This window comes from Heloderma suspectum, chromosome 2 (genome assembly GCF_057233095.1).
Source record: "Heloderma suspectum isolate Gila_16-S chromosome 2, 16-S_ref, whole genome shotgun sequence".
Taxonomy (NCBI): domain Eukaryota; kingdom Metazoa; phylum Chordata; class Lepidosauria; order Squamata; family Helodermatidae; genus Heloderma; species Heloderma suspectum.
In genome coordinates, this window is record NC_139459.1 from 163,319,590 (window position 1) to 163,346,932 (window position 27,343).

The 27,343-nt window shown below is 46.9% G+C and overlaps 2 protein-coding genes across 5 annotated transcripts in view; both read right to left on the reverse strand.

Annotated features, from left to right (window-relative positions):
- Positions 1 to 13,948, reverse strand: part of CYP4F22 (cytochrome P450 family 4 subfamily F member 22) — a 37,817-nt gene extending 23,869 nt beyond the window's left edge. For 3 of the 4 annotated variants that reach the window (XR_014787961.1, XM_084835623.1, XM_084835622.1), the window contains exons 1-4: positions 13,884 to 13,948; positions 7,918 to 8,140; positions 5,759 to 5,903; positions 276 to 329 (exon numbers count right to left, since the gene is read on the reverse strand). Coding sequence is in view for 3 of the 4 variants with exons in the window: in XM_084835623.1 (XP_084691749.1) it covers positions 276 to 329; positions 5,759 to 5,903; positions 7,918 to 8,139 (421 nt within the window). In the remaining variant the exon portion in view is untranslated. Of the gene's footprint in view, positions 1 to 275; positions 330 to 5,758; positions 5,904 to 7,917; positions 8,141 to 13,431 lie in introns of all 4 variants that reach the window. The other variant, XM_084835624.1, reaches the window with a different exon arrangement.
- Positions 13,949 to 15,087: 1,139 nt separating this feature from the next.
- On the reverse strand, positions 15,088 to 23,727 carry LOC146353069 (uncharacterized). Its single transcript, XM_084835633.1, has 2 exons — positions 23,645 to 23,727; positions 15,088 to 16,704 (listed from the first exon to the last, which is right to left on the reverse strand). The coding sequence occupies exon 2, from the start codon at positions 16,517 to 16,519 to the stop codon at positions 15,647 to 15,649; it is 873 nt and encodes a 290-aa protein (XP_084691759.1). The 5' UTR covers positions 16,520 to 16,704; positions 23,645 to 23,727; the 3' UTR covers positions 15,088 to 15,646.
- Between the last annotated feature and the right edge of the window lie 3,616 nt (positions 23,728 to 27,343).

Consider the following 27,343-nt stretch of genomic DNA (forward strand, 5'->3'; position numbering starts at 1 on the left):
CACCTGGTGTTCACAGTCTGGTCTTTTTGGCATGAGTGAATATTTTTTTATTCTAACAGGCATTTTAAGATGGTGTTCTGGTAGTGCTTTTTGATCTGCTGTATAAATGTTTGTCTGCTGAAGATCTTTGTTTTCTTAATGTGGTGTTTTTATGGTGTTCATTTTTCATTGTTTTAACTTCAATGGTCCTCAACATTATATTGTTAACCACCCAGAGAAAGCCCATTATTGGGTGGTCTATAAGTGTTGCTAACTAAATGGGGCGGGGGGCTTACCAAGCCAGGGCTTCAGAAAGCCATAGAAGTTTTCATCCTTGGGAGCAATGGCAGCTGCAGAGAAAAGAAAAGCAGGGTCACATTCACTCTGGCCATCATTAAAAAAACAAAACAAAAAACTGCTCTAATCTCCAGTCCCTGTTAAAGTGTCTTCTGGGGCATGTGGGGGTGAGAGAAGGGAGTCATTAAAGACCTTCTGCCTATAGCCACAGGGAGAATCTTCAGGAAGGCATCTCTTACTCTCACTGTCCCTCTGTGTCTATCTGTGTGTGTCTCTCTCTGTGTCACACACACACACCAGCATTCCCATCTGACAGCTTGCACAGTAGTCTAGCAGCAGAGTGTGGACATCAATACCCTTGAAAAGTCATTCTCTGAGGGTCAAGCAGGCTGGCAGGTCCTGGCACCATTAGAATGATGGAATACCATGGTTCTACAACCCTGAGCACGCTGGGATGGCTGGTCCTCCCAGAGAGACTATCCTTACCATGCATTTTTATCGGAGAGCTGGTCCACTCATTGGCTTTAAAATGCTTTTTATAGAAACCGACTTTCTGTGGGAAGAAGAATGGTCTCCCTCACCATGTTAGCACAGACTACCATCTTGCTCACATATCTTAGCATGTACCCATGGAGTAGGACAGCGGTCCAGAAATATACCCTTCATCCGTAAGTTTCAAAGCACTTTACAAAACCTTCTTTTCAATCTTATTATTAAAGCAAAACTCGTAATAAAGCAAAGTATATCATTTTGCATGTATTTTAAATGAATAGATGTTGCACAGCAGAAGTACCCACATATACAAAAGCAAGACAAAGATTGGGTCATTATGGGACACATTGTGTGTGTGTGTGTGTGTGTGTGTGTACACACACACACACACAATTAAGAAGACACTGAAAAAATAGATGCTGAGTGCATAGCTCATATCCAGCTACTTGCTTGAATTCCTGTTGTGATGCCTGACTTTGCTGAAATATGAGGAATGAAACCATTATAGCACCCTACAGTTTAATTCATTCAAAAGAAACCTTGCATTTGTAAACTAGCATTAGCCCAGAAGCATAGTTCTCATTGTGTCATGTTGCTTCAGCTTCTCTGTGTAACAGCCAGTTCTCAACATTCCTCTCTGTCACAATATAGTCACACTCTAAAATGACTAAGGATAAAAAAAAACTAGGGCAGAACTATGCACATAGGCACATGTTAATTTGTCAATGGCTCCCACTGAATTCTATGCATCAAATAACCAAACTGTAATCAGCCACAGTGTTGAGAGAAGCAAGACCTTCTGCTCCCTCCAGAAATTGTGGCCAACTTGGGTAGATTTAGCTCCTTTACCCACCTTTGTATCAGGGGCAGTATGCCTCTGTGTGCCAGTCGCTGGGAGAACGAGCACAGGAGTGCTGTTGCACTCGTGGCCTCCTATTTGTGGGCTTCCCAGAGACATCTGGTTGGCTACTGTGCGAACAGAATGGTGGACTAGATAGGCCTTTGGTCTGATCCAGCACATCTCTTCTTATGTTCTCTCATAAAAGCAAATGGCTACTATATCACCCCGAGGTAGGAAAATGAAGTGCTATGCTTCAGAAAATAATTATAGTTGGGGTTGACACCTGGCATTACAACAGTGAAGGGGACAGCCTCCATTGAGACAGACTTCACGGGGAGGTTAATCCATCTTGTACTGCACTCCCCCAAGGATCCTTCCAATATATAGTCCCTCTCTCCCATTCTCAACGTGACACATATTTTGAAAATGTATCATAATTGGACATGAAGTGTTCAATTTACCTGGAAATAATCCCTACTGGATTTCAGCAGAACTCACTTCCCTAGGATGCATGCTCATGATCACTGCCATGAAGCAAGTGTTGGAGGAGCCAGACAAGTTTTTCTTCTTTGGTGGTTTCCACGCAGACTCTGTATTGCTTGTCACTAAACAGTGGGCTCAAACTGCTAGAATGTGGAAGGTGCAGAATCCCTGGCATTACTGGTGGGAGTTGGCAATGACGGTGTCATTATTGGCTGCAGTCAAAATTCTCCCTGAGAACCTCAGCCTCCAAAACCTCTCTGTGTCAGGATCCCATGGGGCAACTGTTCCTCTGGACCTGATTCTGACAGAAGATACATCAGGGGTTGGGGGGATCTCGTGCAGGCTGCTGGTATAAATCTCCACCCAAGGAACAAACATGGCTTCCTCCCTGGGGCTAAATTCTTACAGGAGTCCACAAATGCCAACCAACACTCCTGCTGTGACACTAAGGGGGAAGAGTCTCCTCGTGAATCTAGGGGGCTGAGGGTGGGGACTAGCAGTAAGGAAGGTTTGCAGCTCCTCGGCCTGGATGTCAGGCCTGGAAGAAGCCCTAGCAAAAGCGAGATGCCAGGGCCTCCTTGCATGGCTTCACCATCATGCCCTGACAAGTGAGTCCTTTTCGGCCCCTTCACAAACACAGATTTGCCCTGCCTCCATCTACCTGATTGTCGGAGCACAGGACCGATGGCCTCTAGGTGGCAAAGTCTCAGAACAGGAATCCAGGGCCCAAACCACAAGAGACAGGAGTGGCCATACTGGACAATCAGCTGCTTCACAACCCGCAGCCCTTCCTTGGAGTTCTGTGCCTAGGACAAGGATTGGGGTTAGCAGCAGTGGTGCAGTGGAGGCAGGGCTCGCAGGGATGCAGCCCCAGTGCTTTTTCATTAGCAGGGACTCTGAGGTCATCTGCCACCCCCCTCAGAATTCCCTGTTCCTTCTGAGTTCAGCTGCAATCCTCACTGTAGCTGTGGGGGGAATGAATTTTCCAAGCAACTATATATTGTTCCATGCTGGAATGCAAAGTATTTCATTCCAACATGTGTGCGCACGCGCGCGCGTGTGTAGTTCAGCTGGGTGCGTGGACATTTCTGTTGGGGGAGAGGAGAGATATAATGAAGGAGCTTATGGAAGGCTAATGGGTAATGTTGGGGTGCTAAGGGAGTGTGCAAGGGGCTGTTTAAATGGGAAGAGATCTGTCCCTGAGGGCTGAGTTGAGAGGGTGAAGCTTCCATAGAGAATTATATTTTGAAAACCTAAAATGTTTGTGTTTGAGTGAGTGGATGGGTGGGTGGGTGAAAAAGTTTTCAACACCCCCGCATTTTTTCTCAGACGTCCAACTGAAATACCACTGCCTTACTCTCTGCTGAACTGTTTTTGGATCCCAATTGAAGGCTGTATATCTTACAAGGTTGTACAATCGTAGAAGGGGGCATGGCTGTGAGAGGGTGTGGCTGTGACTGTCATGAAGGGACCCTGCACTTCTGAATTTGCCACCACATGACTGGGAGGCAGAGATGCCAGCTCAGCCTGCTGTCCAACCCGGATCTACTGCATGTGTAAAACTCCAAGCCTCTCTGCAGTGGAAGCAATCTCTCCTCTGTCCATGGGGCAAGGGGAAAAAACGGTGGTGAGCTTACACCCATCAACCTGGGGAGGTGGTGGGCTCTCCCACACTGGAGGCATTCAAGATGAGGCTGGACAGCTATTTGTCAGGGATGCTCCGATTTGGATTCCTGCATTGAGCAGGGGGTTGGACTTGATGGCCTTGTAGGCCCCTTCCAACCCTACTATTCTATGATTCTATGGTCACTGGCAGGAAGCAAGGAGCCTTAGCTGCAGTGCCTTTAACAGGCTGGGGAAAATGGGCAGAGAAAGAGCTGCTTCGCAAAGTGCTGCGCTCTCGGTTTCCCTGCTGGCAGAAATCCATGCTCACAGTGAGAGGCTGAATGATGTGTCCACCATGAGCCTAAGCTGCAATTTCTCTCACCATCGTTCAACATGGCTGGAAGATTGTCAGCTGTAGGAACCAGCTGAAGAAGAGCAATTCCAGTAGGTGACACTTTGTATGCCCCTGCTCGGTGACTCTGGTACACTGAGGGCACTTTTGCACACAACACCTAAAGTGGCTCCTGGTTCAACCAAGTTTGCGATGAGAATGTAAAGTCTAAAATTGGCCAGAATGCTCATCGGAGTTACAGAAGCCTCTCCTCCACATTAACAACGGTCAGGTATTAACGTGAATAGCTCTAGTGAGGCTAAGCATGCCTTAAGCCTTACTCTTTGGAAACACTACCTGTCCTACTTCTTATACTAGATCACAGCCAGACCTATGCTTGGTTGCAACAACAGGGCTGGCACCATACAAACAAAGGGTAAAATGTTTGTATGGAAAGGAGAGCTTTTCTGTTGCTGTCTGGATTCCCACTCCCCACTTCGCAATCCTGTGATCTGTCTGGAAATAAGAGCTTTTCCCTGCCGGGGAGAGGGGGCAAGGCTTGAGGAAGAAGCTGCTGAGTCTTGCCTACTTCTGAACAGACATGCAGAAATCTGTCCTGCTTCCTTTGATCCCATTCACTTTGCCTTTGGCCCCACCCACCGATAGAATGTGGCCTGACTCCTTTCCCAGACCAGACTTGGAACGCTGGACTGAAATAGGTTCCCTACCTCTTTCAGGTGGGAGGCCACACACCTTTTCTCCAAGCACAGAGCCAAGTGGTTCTTCCCCAAATACCTTTTTCTCTTCCCACCACTGCACTTTGGTTGTTGTTGCTCAAAAAATCTTTTTCAAGGCACAGTTTTACGACAAGCTTCATTTCAAAGACCGGACAAACTACACTTCTGAAAACTCTAAAGCCAAACTCCTAGTTCAAGGAGTGAGATGCCCACCTGGAGAATCAAGGTGGCTTGTAACGGGGGTGAGGGTGGAGGCCACACACCTTTTCTCCTAGCATAGAACCAAGTGTGACACCACCCAACCCTTCTGAACCCAGGCCACACAGACACCACTGCTCAGTTTAGTCAGATGCTCTGTAATGGTTATGTATTGTTTAAATGTCCTCTTTGCAAGGGAGGAGGATGGGGAGAAAACTAGCTTGCCTACTGCAGCCCCTTGGCCTTGCCTACCTTTGGCTGCCCTGCCGACCGGGCCACCAGCCCCACTGGCTGGGGATTTCCCACTGGGTTGGGCCTGACCCCAGTCCATCCTCTTGTGCTGGACAGTATCGATTTTCCCAAGTCACTGCCCACTCCCAGCCCTGCCTTTGCTCTGGACCTCCCACTGTCATGATCACCATTGCTTTTGCTGCTGTTACCCCTTTTGCAGCAGGATAACATCACTAAATACCATAAAAACCTCATGACCACCCCCCAAGCAATCATCCTGAAAATCCACTATCAGAAAGTGTAAAACATACTAGCTGCAGTATATTCTTGTTCTTATTCAGATGAGCATATTCTGTCTCAGCACTGTTTCTCCCTTTCCCTCCACCTCCACCTTCCCCCAGCCAATTCTGTCCCAGGGCTGAGTCTCCCAGTCTGGAAAACCTCCCCATCAGTGTGAGGCTGTGTCTTCAGTCAAGGCCCATGTCCAGCAACCTGGGGAGGTGCTGTAGAGGAAATATGGGAGTCTGGTGGGATTCCCCATGCAACAATCCACCATCACAGTACCTGAGGCTGATATAACTGGCTTGATATAATCGGGATGAACCAAGGTGATGAATGGCAAGAAGGGCCCCATCCACATCAGAAATGTCTGGGAGAAAGTGGCTGCCAGGTGGGCCACTTCGACCATGCCCTCGTCGGTGGGATTAATCTGCAAGGGATAGAGGCAGTGAGTGCTGGTACTAGCAGGAGGGGGAAAGAGCAGGGCGGGTGGGGCTTTCAGTGGGGAATTATTCTGGTCAGGGTCTCTAAGAAAGATATGCCCTGGCATAAAAAAGCTTGGCCCAAAGCAGCCCTGGGCCTGGAGTTCAGGCTCTGGCCACATGTCACAAACCGGCCGCTCTGGGTCTGGCAAAAGCCCCATTCATTTCAGCGGGGTGTCCTACAGAGGTACAGGCAACAACCTCCAGATGCACTGGCTGAGGAAGCAGCTGCCTCCTAACAGGCACTTTCGCTTAACCCAGTCAGCATGGTGGGAGTAGGGGACCAGCACATTTGGAGGACTCCGGGTGGGCGGGGGCAGCCCTAGGCTCGGAAATCAGTTGGGATGGGGACTGAGGTCCATTCAAGGATTGCTACACTTCCAGGATAACCGATCATGTAAACAGACCCAGAGCCTATTAACGTCCCTGGGATAATTCCAGAGACATGCCTACGCCAAAGGCCAGGAACAAAAGCAAGGCACTGAGGGCCAAACTGGACATGACGTTTGTCACATGGTCAGCCCTCTCATGCTCGTGTTTTTAAAAACATTTAATCGCCAGCACTGAGAGGCTAGGAGAGACAGATTGGGATCATGAACTGCATGGAGGTGGTCTTTACCCCTTTGCCCCTACCATAGTCCCGACTGAGCCCACTTCCACCTCCACCCCCACCCCCACCCCCTGCTATTTACAATTGGAAAAATTCCTCCCATTGGGTGTCACGGGTGGTGGGATTCACGATCAGGACCATGGTGTGGGGGTGGGAAGGATTAATGCCTCTTTTTTCTCACACCGCAATGCTGATCCATCTCCTCGCCCCAGCAATTTATTTCTTTTTAAATCAGAGCCGACTTTGTGACAAACGTCACGTTTAGTCTGGCCTGAGACAGCCTTCTGGGCATTTCCACGCCAGCAGAGCTACTCCACCTCATCGCCCTTGCGTTAATGCCCAGCCTCATCTCGGCAGCTATACTCCCGGCCTCTAGGGAAGCCATGCTGCCTCTTCAGCAGCTTCTGCCAAGGAACTGGCCTCTCACCAGGCACAGGGCTCCTGCACACAGCATGGGCCCACACAAAAAGGAATGAGGGAAACAAAGAGGGAGAGACTTTGCTGTGTAGCCTCCTGTAGGGACCAAAGGAGGCTTGTTGGGAAGAGTTCTGGGTGCACATTTTCAGACCCTTACTAACCACCCACCCAAGGAAAGATGGTTGGGGCCTACTACTGCGATGGCATTCTCAACAGAAGTAGGCTCTGCCATTTCTGTGTTGTTGCGGGAACAGCCATACTGTGCTAGAGCAAATCAGAATTCAAATATCTGCACTGAGAAACCACAATATGGGAAAGAGATTACTGTTGTGGGGATAGGAGGGGGGCAGGATTTGGGCAAGCAGGGGATGGAAGTCAGACAAACAGGTTTGCAAGGTCAAAGGTCCCTTTCAGTCCATAACAGAGAGAGAGAGAGAGAGAGTGTGTGTTTCCTGCCTACCCAAATCAGATTAATACCAAATGCTTCTCAAGAGCCATTTCCTCTAAAATTATTTTTAAATGGGTTTGTGCCTTTCCCACACCTGTAATTCTAGCCAGTATAGGTTTTACATCTGAATGTATAAGCACTTTAAAAATGGCTCTCTTCTGCTTTTTGTCCCACATTTACATGTATAAATGAGGTGTCCTGCACTGCTAGATGTTCTTAGTATCATGTGGGAAATGCCCTACAGTTCACAGCTAGCCAGCCCTGCAGCTTTGGATTTAGGCAAGTGCTGGGAGACATCAGCATTCCTTTGGCTCTCCCTGACATGAGCCTGCATGCTATGGTGGGATGGAAAGCATCCTTGGAGAGATCCCCACCCCCAGCGGCAATGGCTGCTGCAGGGTCCCAACTTTCCTTGCCTTGCTCTTCCTTTCCCTTGCTCAGCAAAGCTGGAGATCACCCTCCTGCTCAGGTTGAGCACTACACTTACCATACCCATGTGTCCCAAGAGCCAGCTCCTGCGGCGGGGCTCTGGGAAGTAGTGCAGCCTCTGACAGTTGACATAATAGCGGTAGCACAAGCCAAAGGCCTTCAAAAGGTGATGGAACAGCAAAGCCAGCAGGGGAAGCCACAGGCTGGAGATAGCCATGGTCCGGAATAGGGTCTTCTCCAGCTCCAGCTTCTCCAGCAACCAGTCTGTGAGGGGCAACATTCTGAAGGAAAAAGAACACAAAAGGATGATGATGGAGTTCTTGGAGAGTGGAGAGACGCAGACCCAGGAATTCAAGCATGCCTCTGCTCCACCCACTGACAGGTGGAGGGATGCTCCATCCAGATTGGTTCATTTCCTTTTCTGACAGAACATTAAGGACACCTTGACAACGGAGTAGTGCCAAGTGTTGTTTGACAAGGTCAACTAATGGAGCAAAAGCCATCCTCAGCGAGGAAATGCCACCTGCAGCTTGACTTGCCTTCCAGTTTTCATCTATGGAGGCAATCCTGAAGCACCTCCCATGGGTAAGCAGAATGTGACATGCAGCTATGAACATCTCTTCCGCAACACTGGTATTCTTTTTAATTGAAAAGTAGCCTCAGAAGTTGCCATCATGACCACAAGAGTGGCTGGGGAGGGGCTGCTTAACCTTTTCCTTTCCCGCCATTTTTTGGCTCATAATCCTTTCCCAACAGCCCCCACATATCCACCTACACAGGAAAGATATGGAGGGAAGGCACCACTGCCAATGCTTTTTCTCCTGAGGGGACAAAAGCAGCTGATGGTAGTTTTGAGTGGTGAAACACCCAAAGGGAAAGAGTTAAGCAGCCCCTCAACCTGCCATTCCTCCACTCAAACTCCCAGTCTTCTGGTTGGAGAACAAAATGGGGGGATATCCAGTTTGGACCTGACAAATGCAATCTGTCCACCCCCCCGCCCCTGCTGCCCCCGGCTCTACATGCAGGATATCTGCCTTTAAGGGTTGAGGGGGAGTCATGAATATTAATTAACTTGAACATTTCTTTGTATCCTTATTCATCCATTCATTCATTACTCTCAGAACTGCTGTCTATTCTCTTTGAGAAATCATGGGCTCAAGTTACAGGAAGCCAGATTCCAGCGGAACATCAGGAAAAACTTTGTAGGCCCCTTCCAACCCTACTATTCTATGATTTTATGAATTTATTTATTGGGGGTGGGGGGACACAATCAACTTTTTAACAACAGACAACCTGGTTTGGCAAGGGGGTTGGGTGACTTTGTGAAATCACAGGAGACAGCCAGTAAGGGCTTTGTTCTGCATCGCTGGCTTCTGCTGCAAACAGGAGGCACTGGCTTTGCCAAAGGTTGATCTTAAGAAAAAGGCTGTATGTCTGTACAAAACGGGGCAAGTCCACTTTCCCAGCAGGCTCATCCACCATTTTTGTAGTTTCAGTGATTACTAAAAACTACTGTGTTTAACCTGGCTTTTTCCAACCATTAACTTATCTAAACATGGTTAGGCTTTTGATGATGTATTGTTTTGTAATATGTTGTGAACCCTTCAGGGTTTTTTAAATGGAAAGTGGTATATAAATAAACAATCCTCTGTAATCAGTTGCCAGAATTAGAGGAGAGAAAATAGGGTGGGGAACTTATTCTTTGCATCAGTCTTCACTGCAGAAGATATAGGATATAACTCTGCCTGAACTGATGTTTTAGGAAGGGAGTCTGAGGAACTGATGCAAATAATTTGTTCAGCTTCTCTGCAATCTCCTTGTACTCCTTTAACTCCATTGTCGTCCAACTGCCTCCCTAGCTGGTTTGCTCCTTCTGATATATTTAAAGTATTCTTTATTGTTGGCTTTGATGTTTTTAGCAATATGCTCTTCAAAATGCTTTTTTGCATCTCTTATTGTCTGCTTGCATAGCCTTTGTGCAAGCTTATGCTCCCTTTTGTTTTCCTCATTTGGGCAAGACTTCCATTTTCTGAAGGAAGCCTTCTTTTCTCTAATAACTTCCTTGACGCTGTTTGCTAACCATGCCGGCAACCTCTCGGACTTGGTGCCACCTTTCCTGACCCATGGGATACATTTCAGCTGAGCTTCTATTGTTGTGGTTTTGAGTAATCTCCAAGCATTTTGAAGGGATTTAACCCTCTTGACTCCCCCTTTCAACTTCCTTTTCACCACTTCCTTCATTTTAGAAAAGATTCTTCTTTTGAAGTCAAAGGTGACTGTGCTGGATTTCTTGGGCAATTTTCCACTTAAATATATATTAAATCTGATAGCACTGTGGTCACTGTTTCCAGCTGGTTCAACAACATCTACATCTTGTACTAGGACCTGGGCAACACCATTTAGGATTAAATCCATGGTCACCTCCCCTCTGGTCGGTTCGGTGAGCAACTGTTCTAGGTCACAGTCATTTAAGGCATCAGGAAATGTAACGTCTTTGTCATGACTGGAACACACATTTATCCAGTCAATGTGGGGGTAACTGAAGTCACCCATTATTACAACACTTCCACATTTGGAGGCCTCACTGATTTTGTTTTGCAACTCGAGATCGTCCTGGCACTAGGCGTATCTCCCGTGGGAGGGTTGTCCAAAGTCAAGAAACCACCACAGAGAAGATCCTCTCTTTGGGAAATTTTCACTGTAGTTTTCTTATAGAAGGACTACACCCCTCCCCCTTGGCATATAATGTTTGTCTTGAACCACTGTCAAATGACATACAGTGCAGGTCTACTCTGAAAGAAGCTTCATTCAGTTCAAAGGGACTTGCTTCCTGGCACGTGCTTATAGGTTTGTAGCCATAAGCCAGTATACTGGATGGGGGGAAGGGAGATGATGGTGGCAGCCCCCATACATGACTTAGGGCACAATCCTATCAAGATATGAGGCCGCCTCCAAACTTGGAGGCGACTGCCTATTCTAAGCAGGGCAGGAGAAGCATGGAGGGGATCGTTCCCTCTGTGCTTCTCCTGCCCTGCTTTTTTGAATAGACAGCCAATTGCTGTCTTTTTGGCCGCTTCGCACTCACGAACATGGGGTTGTTCCACGCTGCCTCCAAGGCAGCGCAGAAGTGGGGGGAGGTCAGTTTTCCAGGAACCGACCTTGGAGCACGGGCTCCAAGGTTGGTTCCCAGAAAACAGCATATCCTATTGCAGTCTAGCCGCTGTCTAGCAGCCATAGGACTGCTCTCTCCAGGTGCAATCCTATGCATGTTTAGATAGAAAGTCCTACAGGATTGCCCCCCTAGTCACATTCCTTTTATTGGAGCTTGAATGGAGACAATAGTTTCTTTTTCCACTACTAGTGTTAATTAACATAGTAAAGCTGGGAAGGCTGTGATACTACCACCAATTACTGCTGTTGTGAATGGGTACTATGTTATTTTAATCTTTGTACAGAATTGTCAGACTGTAATTTTGCATTTCATGGCCATTTGGCCCATTTCCCTCCCTCTATTCCCCCCCCCCCCCGGAATTCCTTTGTTGGAAAATGCCAACTATCAGGTCAGTTGTTAAATGTCCTAGGAGACTGAAATGTTATCCTGCTGGTTTCTGGATGTTGCCATTTCTGATGTTAATTTGTGTCCATTTATCCTTCTGTGTAGAGACTTGAGGCTGTATTTTTTGCATCTAATTGCCATTTGGCCCCATTTCCCCCCCTCTATACTGGGGGTGGGCAACTTGTGGCCCTCCAAACATTTTGGCCTACAACTCCCATCATCCCTCACCATTGGCTATGCTGCTAGGGCTGATGGGAGTTGTAAGCCAAAACATCTGGAGGCCCACAAGAACCCCTGTTCTGCACCTATGTATACATGCACATACCGATTAACCAAGGATAACATTCCATGCATCTGATGAGGTGGGCTCTGGTCCAAAAAGGTTTATGCTACAAATTGGTCACAGTATGCAAGTTGGTTGATCTGCATGGCTGCACTTCCCGGGACCATATGTCTAGAGCTTTATCCTTTGATAGGAAGACATGTCCTGACTATGCTCACTGCAGAGTTGGGAACCTAAGGTTGTTAACTTTCTTTCTGGCAGGGCTGCTGTGCCTTGCTTGACTTGCCAGCATTTAGCAGATGAAGCTTTTCCTTGAAAGGAGATGGGGGAAAACATCATCTGTTAAAATGCTGTATGTCAGGCAATTGTTTAAAGGCACAGGAGTCCTCTAGGGAAATGCCTGCTAGATGTGGGAAAACCCAGAACACCTGAAGATATTTCTTTTTCTGTCTTCTTGCAATCACCAGGGTGATCTGTAGAACTATGTAAAACTTGTCCCTTGGTCTGGAACCAGTAAGCGTTATGTCAGAATCTGGCCAGACTTTGGCTTTCACTTGCAGAAAAATAAGGCAATAGGAGAGAAGCCAATATCGGTGGTCAGAATTAGCACAGGCCAGTTTCTATGGGGTCCAGAGTCCAACAGCAAATTCCAGGAATTGAACAGACTCACAGATAGGAATATCAATTTCTCTCCTCCCACAACCCCAGCAGGGTATCTGTACATAGAAATTATCTGCTGCATTGGATCATAGGCTGGATTGGGCAGGCAGCAAGCACACAAGAACCAGAGCACACGGTTTCTGACCTCCCACTGCCTTCCCCACCACCTGAAATAACAGCTGAAGCCAGAATCCTCTGGGGGTTGCACTGGCCTTTGAGATGTGCTGACAATTGAGGGTAGGACTGGTTCCCAACCAGAATAGAAGCACATGCCACCTCTGACCCACTGAGCCTCACGCAAGATGACAGCATGCATCACACCATGCCTATCTGGGTTTCTGATCTTTCAACAAGTAGTTACCCTGCAAGAAAAAAAAACCCTGATGTCTCATTTAGAATTGCCATTCAGCCAGACTTTTACTGGCCTAACCAAGCTGAATCCCAATAAGATGGAAGCACTGTGGGTAAGTGGTTGCCTGGGCCCAGGAATTAGGGAGATTACCTGTTCTGGATGGGGTTGCACTCCTCCTGAAAGAACAGGTATGCAGCTTAGGGGGGGGGGGGCAGCTCCTAGTTTCATCATTGTCATCAGAAGCCCAAGTGACTTCTGTGGCATGGAGTGCCTTTTATCAACTTCAGCTGGTACATCAGCTGCATGGGTTCCTGAACAGGGATAGCTTAACCCTGTGTACATAATACCTGTTGCGACCGAACCACGTTCAAGGAATTATGACTGACATATAAAACAACTCAGGGCCAGGTTACCTGAAAGATCATCTCCCCTGGAGCCATTAGCCCATTGCAAATGGCTCCCCCCGCCCCGCAGCCCTATCAACTAAACTCATGCGATGAGCTTTTCCTAGCCCACCAGTTCTCCGCGGCCGTGTTGCATCACTTTGTAACTGATCCAAGCCTGCGGGAGAGGCTGGGTATTGAACAGTTCCTGTGGAAAGCATCAAAGCCAAAACGCGCCCCGCGCCACACCTCGCCTGGGTTCTGCCGGCCCCCCTCCACAGTTCCTCCCCCGCGTCTTCTTTGCCGGAGCCTCGCCTCGCCGTGCTTGCTCAACTGACCCACATTTGCCGCCGCCGCCATCTTCAAATACCAGAAACGGTCACAGCCGAATCGATCAGACGTTCTCCTTTCCCCCAGGGCGGCCTTGCGACCGCTCTGTGCCTCCAGCGGTTCGGGAACTCATGCTAAGGGCAACTCTCCTGGTTTTGGTTTTGCAGGCAGCAAAGCCGGGAATCGAGGAACGCGCGCGAGGGGAGCAGGGGCGCGGGGCGCCGGCAACCCGGGCTTGGGCGGACAGGAGCTGCCGCTATCACAAGGAAATCGCGAGAGGCAACGGCAGCCGGAACACGGCCGCGCGTCGCCCCCTGGACTGCTCCGCGCCAGCTTAAGAGTCTTTAATGCCAAGCCCAGCAACGATGCCCTGCAGGAGGAACAGGGGGCTCGCGAAGAAGCATCCCGCCGCCCCGCTCCCCGAGTCCAGAGCTAGCTGCGCCTGGGGGCTCGCCCTTACCTGGCCGCGTAGTCACTCCGCCTCTCCCTTCTTGCTGACAGGGGCGCGGGAGCAACTTCGGACTCATCTGAACATGCTCACCTAGCACCGCCTTCCCGCTCCCCCGCCCCGCTATGTGGGGCACAGTTGAGGCCCTCCTGCCCCCTTGTGGCCAAATACGGAATAATTCACGCGTTTTCACCAAAGCTATTTCAAGAGTCCTTTTACTGCGCCTTTGCCCTGCTTCAGGGTGCTTTCAGATGAGGGGTTTATCGCCCCATCTCCAAGCCTCTTTCATCTAATTTTATTGGGGAGGGGGGTTTCCAGACAATGTAGTCTTCCACTCCTAGCCCTCCTGCGTTTTCCCACAGCTTCTTCCACTGAGCTTTTCTAGACAACACTTTTAACCCACTCTTGTCTATTTGGGTTTGGTCTCAGAACTGAGATCAGATCTTTACACAAAGAGCTTTTCCTTTCCTGCCGTTCTGTACTTTCTGCTATATAACCTCTAGGTGGCGTGCTGGTATAGCAGAATAACGCAATTACCCTAATAGGGACTTACACTTTGTTTCCAGATTTAAAAAAAATACTGGATTTCCCTAGCTTCATCCCCACCCCACGAAAGAGGCCTTTAAAAAAAAAAACAGAAGCGAAACTGGAGGTTCACAGCATTGTCTGTGGCACCTGTGAACAACCATGACTGAGGAATGACGAGCGCACAAAGCATCATGTAGAAAAGCCCATTTTTCTTATGGCAGAAAATCCGTTAAGGAAAAAAAGACAGAATAACTGTACAATTTGTTCTGTTAGCAGTAGGAACCCTTTGCCAGGCAGCACCCCCTCTCTGAGTGCTTCCAGATGAGCCTTCTATTGTGTGAACACCCTGTCTCATTCACGGAATTTTACAGGGAGTCCCGACATCATCTTTCATTTGTAAACCTCCCTTGTTTTCCCACTACTTCATCTATCTTTTTTCTTTCAACAAAAAATGCATTAAGGAGGGGGAAAACATACAATGCCTTTTCATCAGTAGCAATAGGAGCTGTCTGACTGGAAGAACCCACCGTGGATGGACTACTGAGACGTCCCTGCTGCCCACGTTACCACTGTGTTGCCCCAACAGCTGCATTTCACCGTGTGTTCCTGGTCTCCTGCATTTGCTTGCAACCGTGTCCAGCGGCTTCTAGGAAACATTGTCATGCTCACCACACTGATAGCAAAACTTCCTCACTCTTTGCTTTGTTTATTTTAAGGATTTTTGTGCCACATTTCAGAACTACAAAGTTCTCCGAAAGCGGCTTACAAACCACAAAAACAATATGTCATAAAACATCACATTAAAATTCCATAAAACCTAATAAGTAGAAGAGCAGCATAATACAACCAAACAATACATCAGCCTAAACCAATCACAGGGGGGAAAACTGTATCCAAGCGCAATAACAAAACCCCACCCAAACCCAAAGGCCAAACACAGTGTTACTGCAGCTGTGTGCAGCCAGACCACAGGGAAGTGACTTCCATGCTGCTCTGGTAGTGTATGAAGGCCCTGAGATTAACTGAAAACAGGGTGTCTTTCACTGTGTGCCTCATTTCAACCCCCTCCCCATCTTCCTTGTTTCCTCTTGTTTAGATGACATCTGCCCAGAGGGTAAGAGGTAAGATGTCAGTGACGCGCTCAACAAACAGGAGTTTTGCATCCATTATTCTGTGTACAATGGAAACTGCTCTGTATGTACAGGGCTCTGTGCTCTGGCTGCCCACTGACATGATGAGAGTTCCTCTTATATTCCTTGGCAAGGGCGACAGGTTATGGTGGGATGGAACAGTAGCCTGCCTCCTGTTTTGCTCCCCTCAGCCTTGGCTGCTGCCTTCTCTTGAGTAGCCTGAAAGTGTGGGCAGGCAGCTGCCTGAGGTTCAAGGAGCTGCACTAGCCTGCCCAAGCTCTGGCCAATGTTGGCAAGCTCCGAGCGGACACGCCGCACAGCTGGTACAAGCTCCTGCAGCCACAGAGTTTGCTGCTCCTGCACGGCCTTCAGCCGAGCCTCCATGCTGGACAGCTGCTGCTCGATATCCTCCTTCCTGTCCTCTAGCACCTGCTTTTCTCCCACATGGAGGCCTAGAGGGCCAAAGGCTGTCAAGAGCTGGGGCTCAGAGGCAGACTTTCCAAACTGGGTAAGCAAGCTGGGCCTAATGCAGCCAGCCTCTGGTGTGGCACAAACAGGACCTCTTGGCCAAGACTGCTTGGACGGTGGAAGGAAATCCTCAGGAAATCGAGAGAGGAGGCAGCCCCCACTCCTGCTTTTGGAAGGAGGCAGCAGAGAGGAAGGCTCCAGGGACTGGAGGGTCTGGTCTAAACATACTGTCTTCAGGCTGCTGACTGTCTTCAAGCTAATAGCATCATCAGTGAGGATGAAGCTTGGCTTGGAGGCATCCATTTGTACAGCAGATGAACTCACACTCATGGGAGTCAGGATGGTGGGGGGGCTGGAAGAAGGAGAGGAGAGGTCCTCCTCAGAGCAGGACATGGGCAGAACAGGGGTGGCATTGGCAAGGCTGGTGTCCGATGTTTGCGCTGAGGGTAAGGGAGTCCTGTGCTGTCCCCTTGGAGCCTGAGCTCTGGCAGATGGGAGGAGGTCTGGGGGTGGAGCTACCATTTTCTGTATCCACTCTGGTGGTGCACGTTCAGTTTGGCCTGCATGCCCGGATTGCCTGCAGTGGACGCCTTCTTTCAACCTCCAAGGAAACTTGTGGCAGGACAGCAGGGAGGGTCAGATTTTATGCAAACACCAGTCAGTTGGCACAATCACTCCAGAGTCTCTGCAGTCCTAGCTCACTGTCCCTAGGACACAAGAACAACTATATTAATCTCTGAACTGCAAATCACGCCTAGAGACATCACAAATCAGAATGATCTGGTGTAACTGGAGATCAGATTATAAATGTGTTATATCCAACAGAGCCCACCCTACTCAATGAGTACTATACCTGCAAAGTTTAACCATGTAGTTTTTGGATGTGCAATTTGGTTCTGGTAAGCAAGAGATGATTGATTGGGGTTTTTTGTAAATTAACCTATTGTATGTTATGTAACTGAATAACGAGCAATTCTGATTATCTTTGCCTCTGTTGTCCTCCCCACTCCCATTGTTCTCCTCCTTTCTGTCAAAATGTTGATTGTAAATGTCTTGGGGCAGGGATTTCCTTTTTTGTTATTCTCTCTGTAAAGAGTCAGAAAGATTGCTGATGCCATATTGAGACTAGTAATACAATTTCAGCAGGACTAAATAATCTGTGAAAATCATTCCAGCTCTAAAATGTTATATTTTGGTTCTTGTACAAAATAACACCAATGTCCTACAGCCATTCCAGATGTGGCAAAGTCAAGCCAAGAGGAACATTAGTAGATAATGGAACTGTCATAGGTTAAAACCATTAATTAATCAATCAATTTAATTAAAATAGCAATATATGCATACAAACCATCTTAAAACAAAATAAAATCACAAACCTAATGTGTTGTGAATCAAACATACATCAGAGCATTCACAAGACCAGTTCAGTATCCCATACTGATGCTGACTTCACTAAAGGTATAAATTAGATTAGATTAGACTATACAGGTTCATGGAAAATAAAATTGTCAGTGGCTACTAATGATGACTGTATGCTACCTCCAGGATCAGAGTCAGTACACCTCTGAATACCAGTCACTGGGGAACCCCAGCAGAAGAGGACACACATACACCTGTATGCACACTCTTCCAGTGGCTAGCTGTTGCTAGAGAAGCTGCAGTATGAATTTGCTTGCCACTTTCCACTGCCTTTTCCAGGAGTACAAGCTCTCTACCAACTACCTCTTTCCTACCTGGGGAAATTCTTCCAAGAGATGAAGAGGGTTGTTTCATCATAAGCCCAGAGCCAAGAAAGGCACTAGATGCTAGCATCACCTTGTATTAGAACAATTCCCTTCCATCAGTGTAGAGTTACGTAAAGCTTTGGCATTAAGCATGAACTTTCAAGGCAGTGCACAATGAGTGCTGCAGTGTTTAGGAACAAATGCCAGAGAATACTGCTATCTTGCTTGATTCGGGAGACTTGCCTGGACTGACATTAAAAGAGATCCTTACCACTTGATTAAAGGCTCCACATGAAATTCCATGCTGCTGTCCTCTCCCTAAGCAAGCTGCACCAATGGGCAAAACAACTCCCAATCCAAGGTGCACTCTTGGCCCTGCTCAAACGAATGGAGTACTCCTCCACTCAAGCATCCATGCATTGTTACCTGGTGTAGGACTGACACCCTAGGTAAGGTTATACAAACTTTCTCCAACCTGGTGCCCTTCAGATGTTTAAGTCTACAGCTCCCAACATTCCTGACTATTGGCCATACTGGCTGGGGTTGATGGGAGCTGAAGTCTCAAACATCTGAAGGGCACCAGGTTGGAGAAGACAGAGCTATGCCAGTCCTAGCACTCACAGTGATCTAGCTGCAGAAGCCTTTTGAAGGCAAGCTTGAACATCAGCATTCACCTTTTGGGAATGCTTGCTCTTTGGTTGGTTCTGGCCTTCAGTTATACTTATCAGGATGCCTCTGTGTTTGTTCTGAGAACAAAACAGATCATACAGGAACTAAAAGCAAATCCTTTTGCTTTGTGGCTCTTAAAATGATGTATGAAATGGAATGTTCATTTGTATTGTGGTTGGTTGGACACCTTTGCTATGATTATTGTACTGGTGCTTAAAACTAGACTTTCTCATGCTAATCTTCTAAGTACTGAGGGACAGAAATGAGAGATCCTTCTGTGAATGGAGATCCTTTAACCCTTGCCACTGTGATACTGCTTGTGGTCCTGCCTGGCCAGTGGTGCTACTGGTGTTCACTAAACCTATACCTCTGCTTTCCTAGCTGTCTCATAATGCTGGGAAGGATTCAGAGCCCCTGGGATCCAAGAGATGGGACTGGAACAATCCGGTGATTTGCAAACAGAGGGGGACATCTTGGAAACTTTGACATATGTGACCATCTTTCCTTTGCAGCTTCTTTCTTCAGATGAGATTACTCCCACAGTGCACAGTGCCAATCATCACAAAGCCCACACTACAGCATAACAGCCAGTCCTTGCTAAGCCTAATGGCTGTGCATTGCACAGGATCCCCTGTGATCTGCGTCATGCAGTGACTCTGAGCCAGAAGAGCCAAATGGAAGCCCAGTTGCTGGTGCAACTACCTTCTCTGGTCTCCATGCCTAGAAGGATGGTTTCAATATCCAGGAATATCCCACTATCCCACTCCAGGAATATGAGACACTAAAAACCATGCAGCCCCTCCTTTTCCTGCCACCTAAAAGCATTTAGCTGGCAGGAAAAGTAAAATTAGGTTGCAGGAAAGAAAAAAAATGTAAAAAACATTTTTTTAAGAATGTTTAAAAAAACATTTTTTATTTTTTTTATTTTTTTCATTTTATTTTTTAACTAACTTTTTTTCATTTATTTGTCTTGTAACACACACTTCCACACCAGTGGGACTCTGCTTTTAACCTCTACTGAGTAGAGCAGGCACAGGCTAGTCTAGAACAATCACAAAGCTAGACACAGAAAGGAAAAGAGGCAATGGAAGGACAGGACTCTCCAGTGGTGGTGACCTGCAAGGTGTGTGCAATGTTTGTTTTCTTGCCTGAGAACAACATGGCCTACACCTGCAACAAGTGCAAGTTGATCACGCTGCTGGAAGAAAAAGTAAGTGGACTGGAGCGGCGACTGTTGACCCTCTGGGGAATAAGAGAACACGAAGAGTTCTTGGACAGAATGGGGGAACTACAGCAGCAAAGGGAAGACCAGAAGCTTGAAGAGCAACAGCAAGATGAGGCAGTGGGAAATGCTGAGGTGAAGAAAAATGGAGTAGAGGATACACCTTGGAAAAAGGTGACAGGAGAAGAAGAACTGGATGCCACTCTGCACCAGTGGAAGCAGTGGAGCTGTGGAACCGATTCCAGGTACTTGCAGATGAGACTGGAGGGCAGCCTGCAGAGGAAGAATCACAGGGGAACCTGCATGAGAGTGAGCAAGAGGCTGAAGGTCAGTCAAACAGAGGCGATGAAACCCAGGCCTACAACAAGAAGAAGAGTGGTAGTAGTGGGAGACTCCTTGCTGCGTGGGATCGAGACCCAAGTATGTCGCGAAGACCCATAGACTCGCCAGGTATGCCATCTCACTCATAAAGCCCACTGACAGGTATCCCTTTCTTCTCATCCATGTGGGAACAAATGATACCGCCAAGCGGAGCTACAAAGAAATCACATCAGACTTTGAAACTTTGGGAAGGAAACTCAAGAACTTTGGGGCCCAGATAGTTTTCTCATCCATCCTTCCAGTAGTTAGAAGAGGGATAGAAAGGGAACAAAAAATACTCTGGGTGAATGACTGGCTACGAAGGTGGTGCCGACGAGAGAGATTTGGATTCTGGGACCACGGGCTATACTTCCTGGAAGATGGACTGTGGGCAAGGGACAGGTTGCACCTCACAAAGGCTGGGAAGAATGTGTTTGGCCACAGCATGAAGAACTTCATCAGGAGGGCTTTAAACTGAATCCTATGGGGAACGGAGATGTAATGTTGGGGGTAACAATGGACGTAGGCGCATGCACTGCAGTGGAGACAACAGCTCTGATAGCGCCCAATAATAGTCTTCAGACACATGTAGGAAGAAAGCCAGACTATGAAGCACATGGTCTTCGATGTCTATATACTAATGCCCAGAGTATGGGAAACAAACAGAACGAACTTGAACTCTGAATACAGGAGGGAAATTATGACTTGATAGGTATAACTGAGACTTGGTGGGATGACTCTCATGACTGGAATACAGCAATTGAAGGATATAACTTGTTCAAAAAGAACAGGAGGAACAGAAAGGGAGGTGGGGTTGCACTGTATGTGAAAAATACATATCCCTGCACAGAAATACAGGAGGATGAGTTTGGTAGCCCCATCGAGAGCATCTGGATCAAAATAAATGGAGCAAAGAATAAAAGGAACCTGGTGGTCGGAGTCTACTACCGGCCACCCAACCAAGGAGAAGACGAGGATGAAACTTTTGAAAAGCAAATAGCCAATGTTTTAAGGAAGCATGATGTAGTAGTAATGGGGGACTTCAATTTCCCTGATATTTGTTGGGAGACAAATTCTGCAAAACATGGCCCCTCCAGGAAATTCCTGACTTGTGTGGTGGATAACTTCCTCCTACAGAAAGTAGAGGAAGGAACTAGAGGATCGGCTATCCTTGACTTGATCCTAACCAACAGAGATGACTTAGTGATAAAGTAGCAGTTACAGGAACTCTGGGGGAAAGCGACCATGTTGTACTTGAGTTCTTGGTTCTAAGGGAAGCAAAAGCTGAGTGTAGCCAAATGCGTACCCTGGATTTTAGGAAAGCTGATTTTAATAAACTCAGAACAATGAGCAGTAAGGTCCCATGGCAAGCGATGCTAACGAGAAAAGGAGTCCAAGATGAGTGGGAGCTTTTAAAAAAGAAAATTCTAAAGGCACAATTACAAACAATTCCAACAAGAAGAAAAGGTGGAAGACAACAGAAGAAGCCAGTGTGGCTTCACAAAAAGCTTAGAGATGACCTGAAAACAAAAAAGGACACATATAGGAAGTGGAAAGAAGGCCAAGTAACAAAGGAGGAGTACAGGCAGGTAGCACAGAATTGCAGGGATGGCGTCAGGAAGGCTAAAGCTGAGAACGAGCTGAGGTTAGCGAGGGATGCTAAAAACAACAAAAAGGCTTTCTTCAGCTATGTGCATAGTAAAAGGTAGAGGAAAGAAATGGTGGTTCAGCTATTAAATAAGGATGGCAAAACGATAACAAATGACAAAGAAAAGGCAGAGGTGCTCAATTCCTACTTTGGCTCAGTCTTCTCCCAAAAAAGGGTCTATGACCCCGCTGGCAAAGGCAAAGTACGGGCTGAAGGGGCAGGATTGCAGCTTGAGATCGATAGGCATATGGTCTCTAATTACTTTGAATGAGTTCAAATCTCCAGGGCCAGATAAACTGCATCCTAGAGAAATAAAGGAACTGGCAGAAGAACTCTCAGAACTGCTGTCTATTCTCTTTGAGAAATCATGGAGGACAGGGGAAGTGCCAGATGACTGGCGGAGGGCTAATGTTGTCCGTATCTTCAAAAAGGGTAAAAAGGAGGAACCTGGGAACTACAGACCAGTCAGTCTGACATCAATGCCTGGGAAAATTCTGGAGCAGATGATAAAGCAATCCATCTGGAAGCACCTTGAAAACAATGCAGTGATTACTCGAAGCCAACATGGATTTGTCAAGAACAAGTCCTGCCAGACGAATCTGATCTCATTTTTTGACGAGAAGGATCTTGGAATTGTTGTCGATCACAAGCTGAATATGAGCCAACAATGTGATGTGGCTGCAAAAAAGGCCAATGCTATTTTGGGCTGCATTAATAGAAGCATAGCTTCCAAATCCCAGGAAGTACTAGTTCCCTTCTACTCAGCACTGGTTAGGCCTCATCTGGAGTACTGTGTCCAATTCTGGGCACCAAACTTTAAGAAGGATGCTTAAACTGACAAACTGGAGAGGGTTCAGAGGAGGGCAACAAAGATGATCAGGGGACTGGAAACAAAGGCCTATGAAGAGAGAATGAAAGAACTGGGCATGTTTAGCCTTGAGAAGAGAAGACTGAGGGGAGATATGATAGTACTCTTCAAGTAGTTGAAAGGTTGTCACAGAGAAGAAGGCCAGGATCTCTTCTCCATCATCCCAGAGTGCAGAACACAGAATAATGGGCTCAAGTTACAGGACGCCAGATTCCGGCTGAACATCAGGAAAAACTTCCTGACTGTTAGAGCAATACGACAATGGAACCAATTCCCTAGGGAGGTGGTGGGCTCTCCCACACTGGAGGTGTTCAAGACGAGGCTGGACAGCCATCTGTCAGGGATGCTCTGACTTGGATTCCTGCATTGAGCAGGGGGTTGGACCCGATGGCCTTGTAGGCCCCTTCCAACCCTACTATTCTATGATTCTATGATTGGAGAAGCAGGAAGGGAAACAACAAACCACAGCTTAAGTAGCCAATGTCAAACTGGGCTTCTGGGGTGTCTGATCACAGTTCCAAAACATAAGAGACATATTGGAGTCAAGTTCCAGGACTTCAGTTACAGACTATCCAGCAGCCACCCCTCAGGTCATGAGCCAGTTTCACTGGGTGGGGGTAGTCCTTCAGAGATTCCAACTCCAGCAATCAGTTACACCCTGAATATGAAGATATCCACCAAGTCTCCCCTTGTACACAAGAAAATATTATTGGGGAGCATGTCTGCCCAAGCTGCCACCTTTGAGGCACATGACCCTTTGAATAACTTGAGGTTGTCAGCAAAGGGGTTTGGCTGAAACACTCCAGAGTCCTATGTTTCTTGTAGACATTGGAATTATCCTCCCTGGGGTAACAACCTCTGCATCTTGGCTGTGAAACAAGGCCCAGGGATATTGTTTGAGCTAGAGGCTGGGATTCCCACTACTACTGAGAAGGAACCCCCCCCCCCCCCAGTATAGACCAGCTTCAAGAACTGAATGGTGTTCATTCAGGACTTCCAAGCACTTAATACTCAATGAAAGACCACAAAACAGTGGGAGTCCTTGCCATGTTCCTGTGCCAGCACGCATTGCCAGAGCTGTCCTCTCTGCCCTTCACCCTGGCACCTTCCTCCTAAATCTGGATGCTGAGGTAACCACCACTTCATTTTCTCTTACCTGGGTGTTGCCAAGATCACCAACCATGAGACCTCCTAGATGCAAGTTGCCCCACCTATAGCTAAATTTCATGGCAAATGAGTGATTGGCAGATCAGCCAATAGGAGTGGGAGGTTGTGAGTTGTGAGGAACAATAGGACAAAAAGGTATAGCCATCAGCCCAACTGAGGCCACACCCCTCACTGTGAGGTCCTCAATGGCTGTGCATGTTTGTGTTAGTTATTCTGTACATGTCTAGGAGCTGTCTTCCTTACCACTCTTTATATTTCCTTTCTTTTCTAATACAGTCCAGAGTAAGCCCAGGCAATGAAAACAAGTTCTGGTGCTCAGTCCCAGCTGGTAAATCACTAAAACCTTGAGCAGGGCATTAGGAGAGGTATGTTCTTGGGCTCCTTCCTTCAACCTTCTGAGAATGGGTCAGCCTTCTTGCTAAAGCAAGTGTGGCCTCAGACTATGTTTGATACAGCACAAATCTATTTTGTAGGGTTACAACATGTATGTTTCTGTGACTGTTTTACCTAACATTGTTATATGCTTTCAAAATCCTTAATAACAGACGTGTCACTTCCACTAACAGAATGAGTTTTAGACAGTAGTCCATTTGTTGTCTTAGTATCTTCAATAATAATTTCAAATGTAGAGTTTGGTTGTTTTTTAATTGTGTGTCTTAAGTTGGTTGTTTAAAAAAAATCACTGGACAGTTTTGTTAATAATTTTAACCCCTAGTTCCTTCAGACTCCAGTAGCATTCTATTACATCTCCGATTTTTGTTACATTTTGAGTAATACAGTTTGACCTATTTCCATACAGAACATTTTTTTCACTATATAAAAAGAAAATCAGTAATGACACTGCTGAACTTAAGGACCTTCTATATTCCAGACAATCAACATTGATATCAACTTATTTATCAAGTAAGGTAGCTAAGAGTGATTTGTAAGATTTCTTATAAATACGAGTGCAAAAGCTCAGAAGAATGAATGTGGAATCCTGTTCTATAAGGCTTACTCTTCTCTGCTTTGATCTGGTGGAGAAAGACTTTCAATCAAGTAGCATGAACTACCACACAATTGCGCTCATTTCACATGCCAGCAAGGTTATGCTCAAAATCCTACAAGCTAGGCTTCAGCAGCATGTGAACCAAGAACTACCGGAAGCACAAGCAGGGTTTCGAAGAGGCAGAGGAACTAGAGATCAAATCGCCAACATTTGCTGGATCATGGAGAAAGCAAGAGAATTCCAGAAAAATGCCTATTTCTGCTTCATTGACTACGCTAAAGCCTTTGATTGTGTGGATCACAACAAACTCTGGCAAATTCTTAAAGAGATGGGAGTACCAGACCACCTTACCTGTCTCCTGAGAAACCTGTACGAGGGTCAAGAAGCAACAGTAAGAACCGGACATGGAACAACCGATTGGTTCAAAATTGGGAAAGGAGTACGACAAGGCTGTATATTGTCGCCCTGCTTATTTAATTTATATGCAGAGTACATCATGAGAAACGCCGGGTTGGATGAATCACAGGTCGGAATTAAGATTGCCGGGAGAATTATCAACAACCTCAGATACGCAGACGATACCACCCTAATGGCAGAAAGCGAATAAGATCTAAAGAGCCTCTTGTTGAGGGTGAAAGTGGAGAGTGCAAAAGCTGGTTTGAAACTCAACATTAAAAAAATGAAGATCATGGCATCTGGCCCCATCACTTCCTGGCATATAGAAGGGGAAGAAATGGAAGCAGTGACAGATTTTACTTTCTTGGACTCCAAGATCACCGCAGACAGTGACTGTAGCCATGAAATTAAAAGACGCTCCTTGGGAGAAAAGCTATGGCACACCTAGACAGCATAGTAAGAAGCAGAGACATCACCTTGCCGACAAAGGTTCGTATAATCAAAGCTATGGTTTTCCCAGCAGTAATGTATGGCTGTGAGAGCTGGACTATAAGGAAGAATGAGCGCCGAAGAATTGATGCTTTCGAACTGTGGTGCTGGAGAAGACTCTTACGGGTCCCCTGGACTGCAAGGAGGTCCAATCAGTCCATCCTAAAGGAAATCAACCCTGACTGCTCATTGGAAGGACAGATACTGAAGCTGAAGCTGAAATATTTTGGCCACCTAATGCGAAGAGAAAACCCACTGGAAAAGACCCCAACGCTGGGAAAGATTGAAGGCAAAAGGAGAAGGGGACGGCAGAGGACGAGATGGCTAGATAGCATCACCGATGCAATGAATATGAATTTGAGCACACTCCAGGAGAGAGCGGAGGACAGGAAGGCCTGGCGTGCTATGGTCCATGGGGTCACGAAGAGTCGGACATGACTTAACGACTGAACAACAACAATATGATGATACTTGGGGACACTGGGTATTCCTTTTTTTATAACGCCTTTCATGTTTAACATTGGCACCCTTGCTCATTTTACTCCTTGTATAAACATTGACTGGGATCCTAAATTGCTCCTCCACTCACATAAGGCTACTTAACTCAGTCTGGTGCCCTCCAGATGTTTTAGACTAGAGACAATCTTCAGGAACTCCCCTCCTCCCACAGTGCCTGACTCTGGGCCTGGCCACCTCTCTGAAGAGCCATGCTGGCCGCTTTCCCAGATGACGTGACTGTCCAGAGAGCTTGCTGATTTACAGAGTGGGCAGTGGTGGCAATGCATTAAGTAAGTAAGGGTGGGGAAGAGGGAGACATGGGTGGGAGGGAGGACTGAGACAGGCAGTGAGGGAGTAGGCAGGTGGGGGAAGGAGGGAGACAGTGTGTGTGGGGGGAAATGGCGGCTGCCAGTGGCACGTGTGTTTTCCCACCTCAGGTGGCAGGAGAGTTTGCGCTGGCATTGGATCTAATGGTGTCATTCCATTGATCATTCTCAGTATTCAGGTGGTGCGGAGAGGGCTTCAGTGGGAAAGAGAGAGGGAGAAAGTCCTGTTGCACTAGCAGACACCTAATAGCATGATGTCGGATTTAACCATTTGCTAAGATTGCAGCTACTTCACAACATTATTTTTGGTGTCTTCTTCTTTTCCTTTCCGTCAACTTGATGCCAGCAGTTTAGGTTGTTTCCTTTTGCTAATTTTTAACCCAGATACCTAATGGATTATAAGACTATCATTGGCTACGAGTCATGATGGCTATATATATTACCTCCAGTATCACAGGCAGTCTGACTGGGAAAGATGAGGAGTGGGAGGGTGCTATTGCACTCATGTCCTGCTTATGGGCTTCCAGTGGCATCTGGTTGGCCACTGTGGGAACAGAATGCTGGATTAGATAGGCCTTTGGTCTGATCCAGCAGGGCTGCTCTTATGTTCTTATTTTATTGGTCTGTACAATTCAAAACCTCTGGGATTGATTTATAATGTTGGTCAATGAGGACATCAAATTATCTGCATGCAAGGAAGTTCTGCATTCTTTCTGACCTAGGCTAGTCAGATACTTCTGAATTTGATCAGGTTGCAAGTGGTTCTATGAAACTGAAAACAACAAAGTAGAAAGACAGCAACCCTGTCTAGTGCCATGTTGTATGAATACCAGATTTTTCTCTGCTAATCAGTATTCTGCCTATAGGTTTGTTATAAGTTGCCTTAATACAATTCAAGAAATAATTTCCAAAGTGAAGCAGCTGAAAAGTTTTAAATAAAGATTTCTACTTGGCCTTAATACAATTCAAGAAATAATTTCCAAAGTGAAGC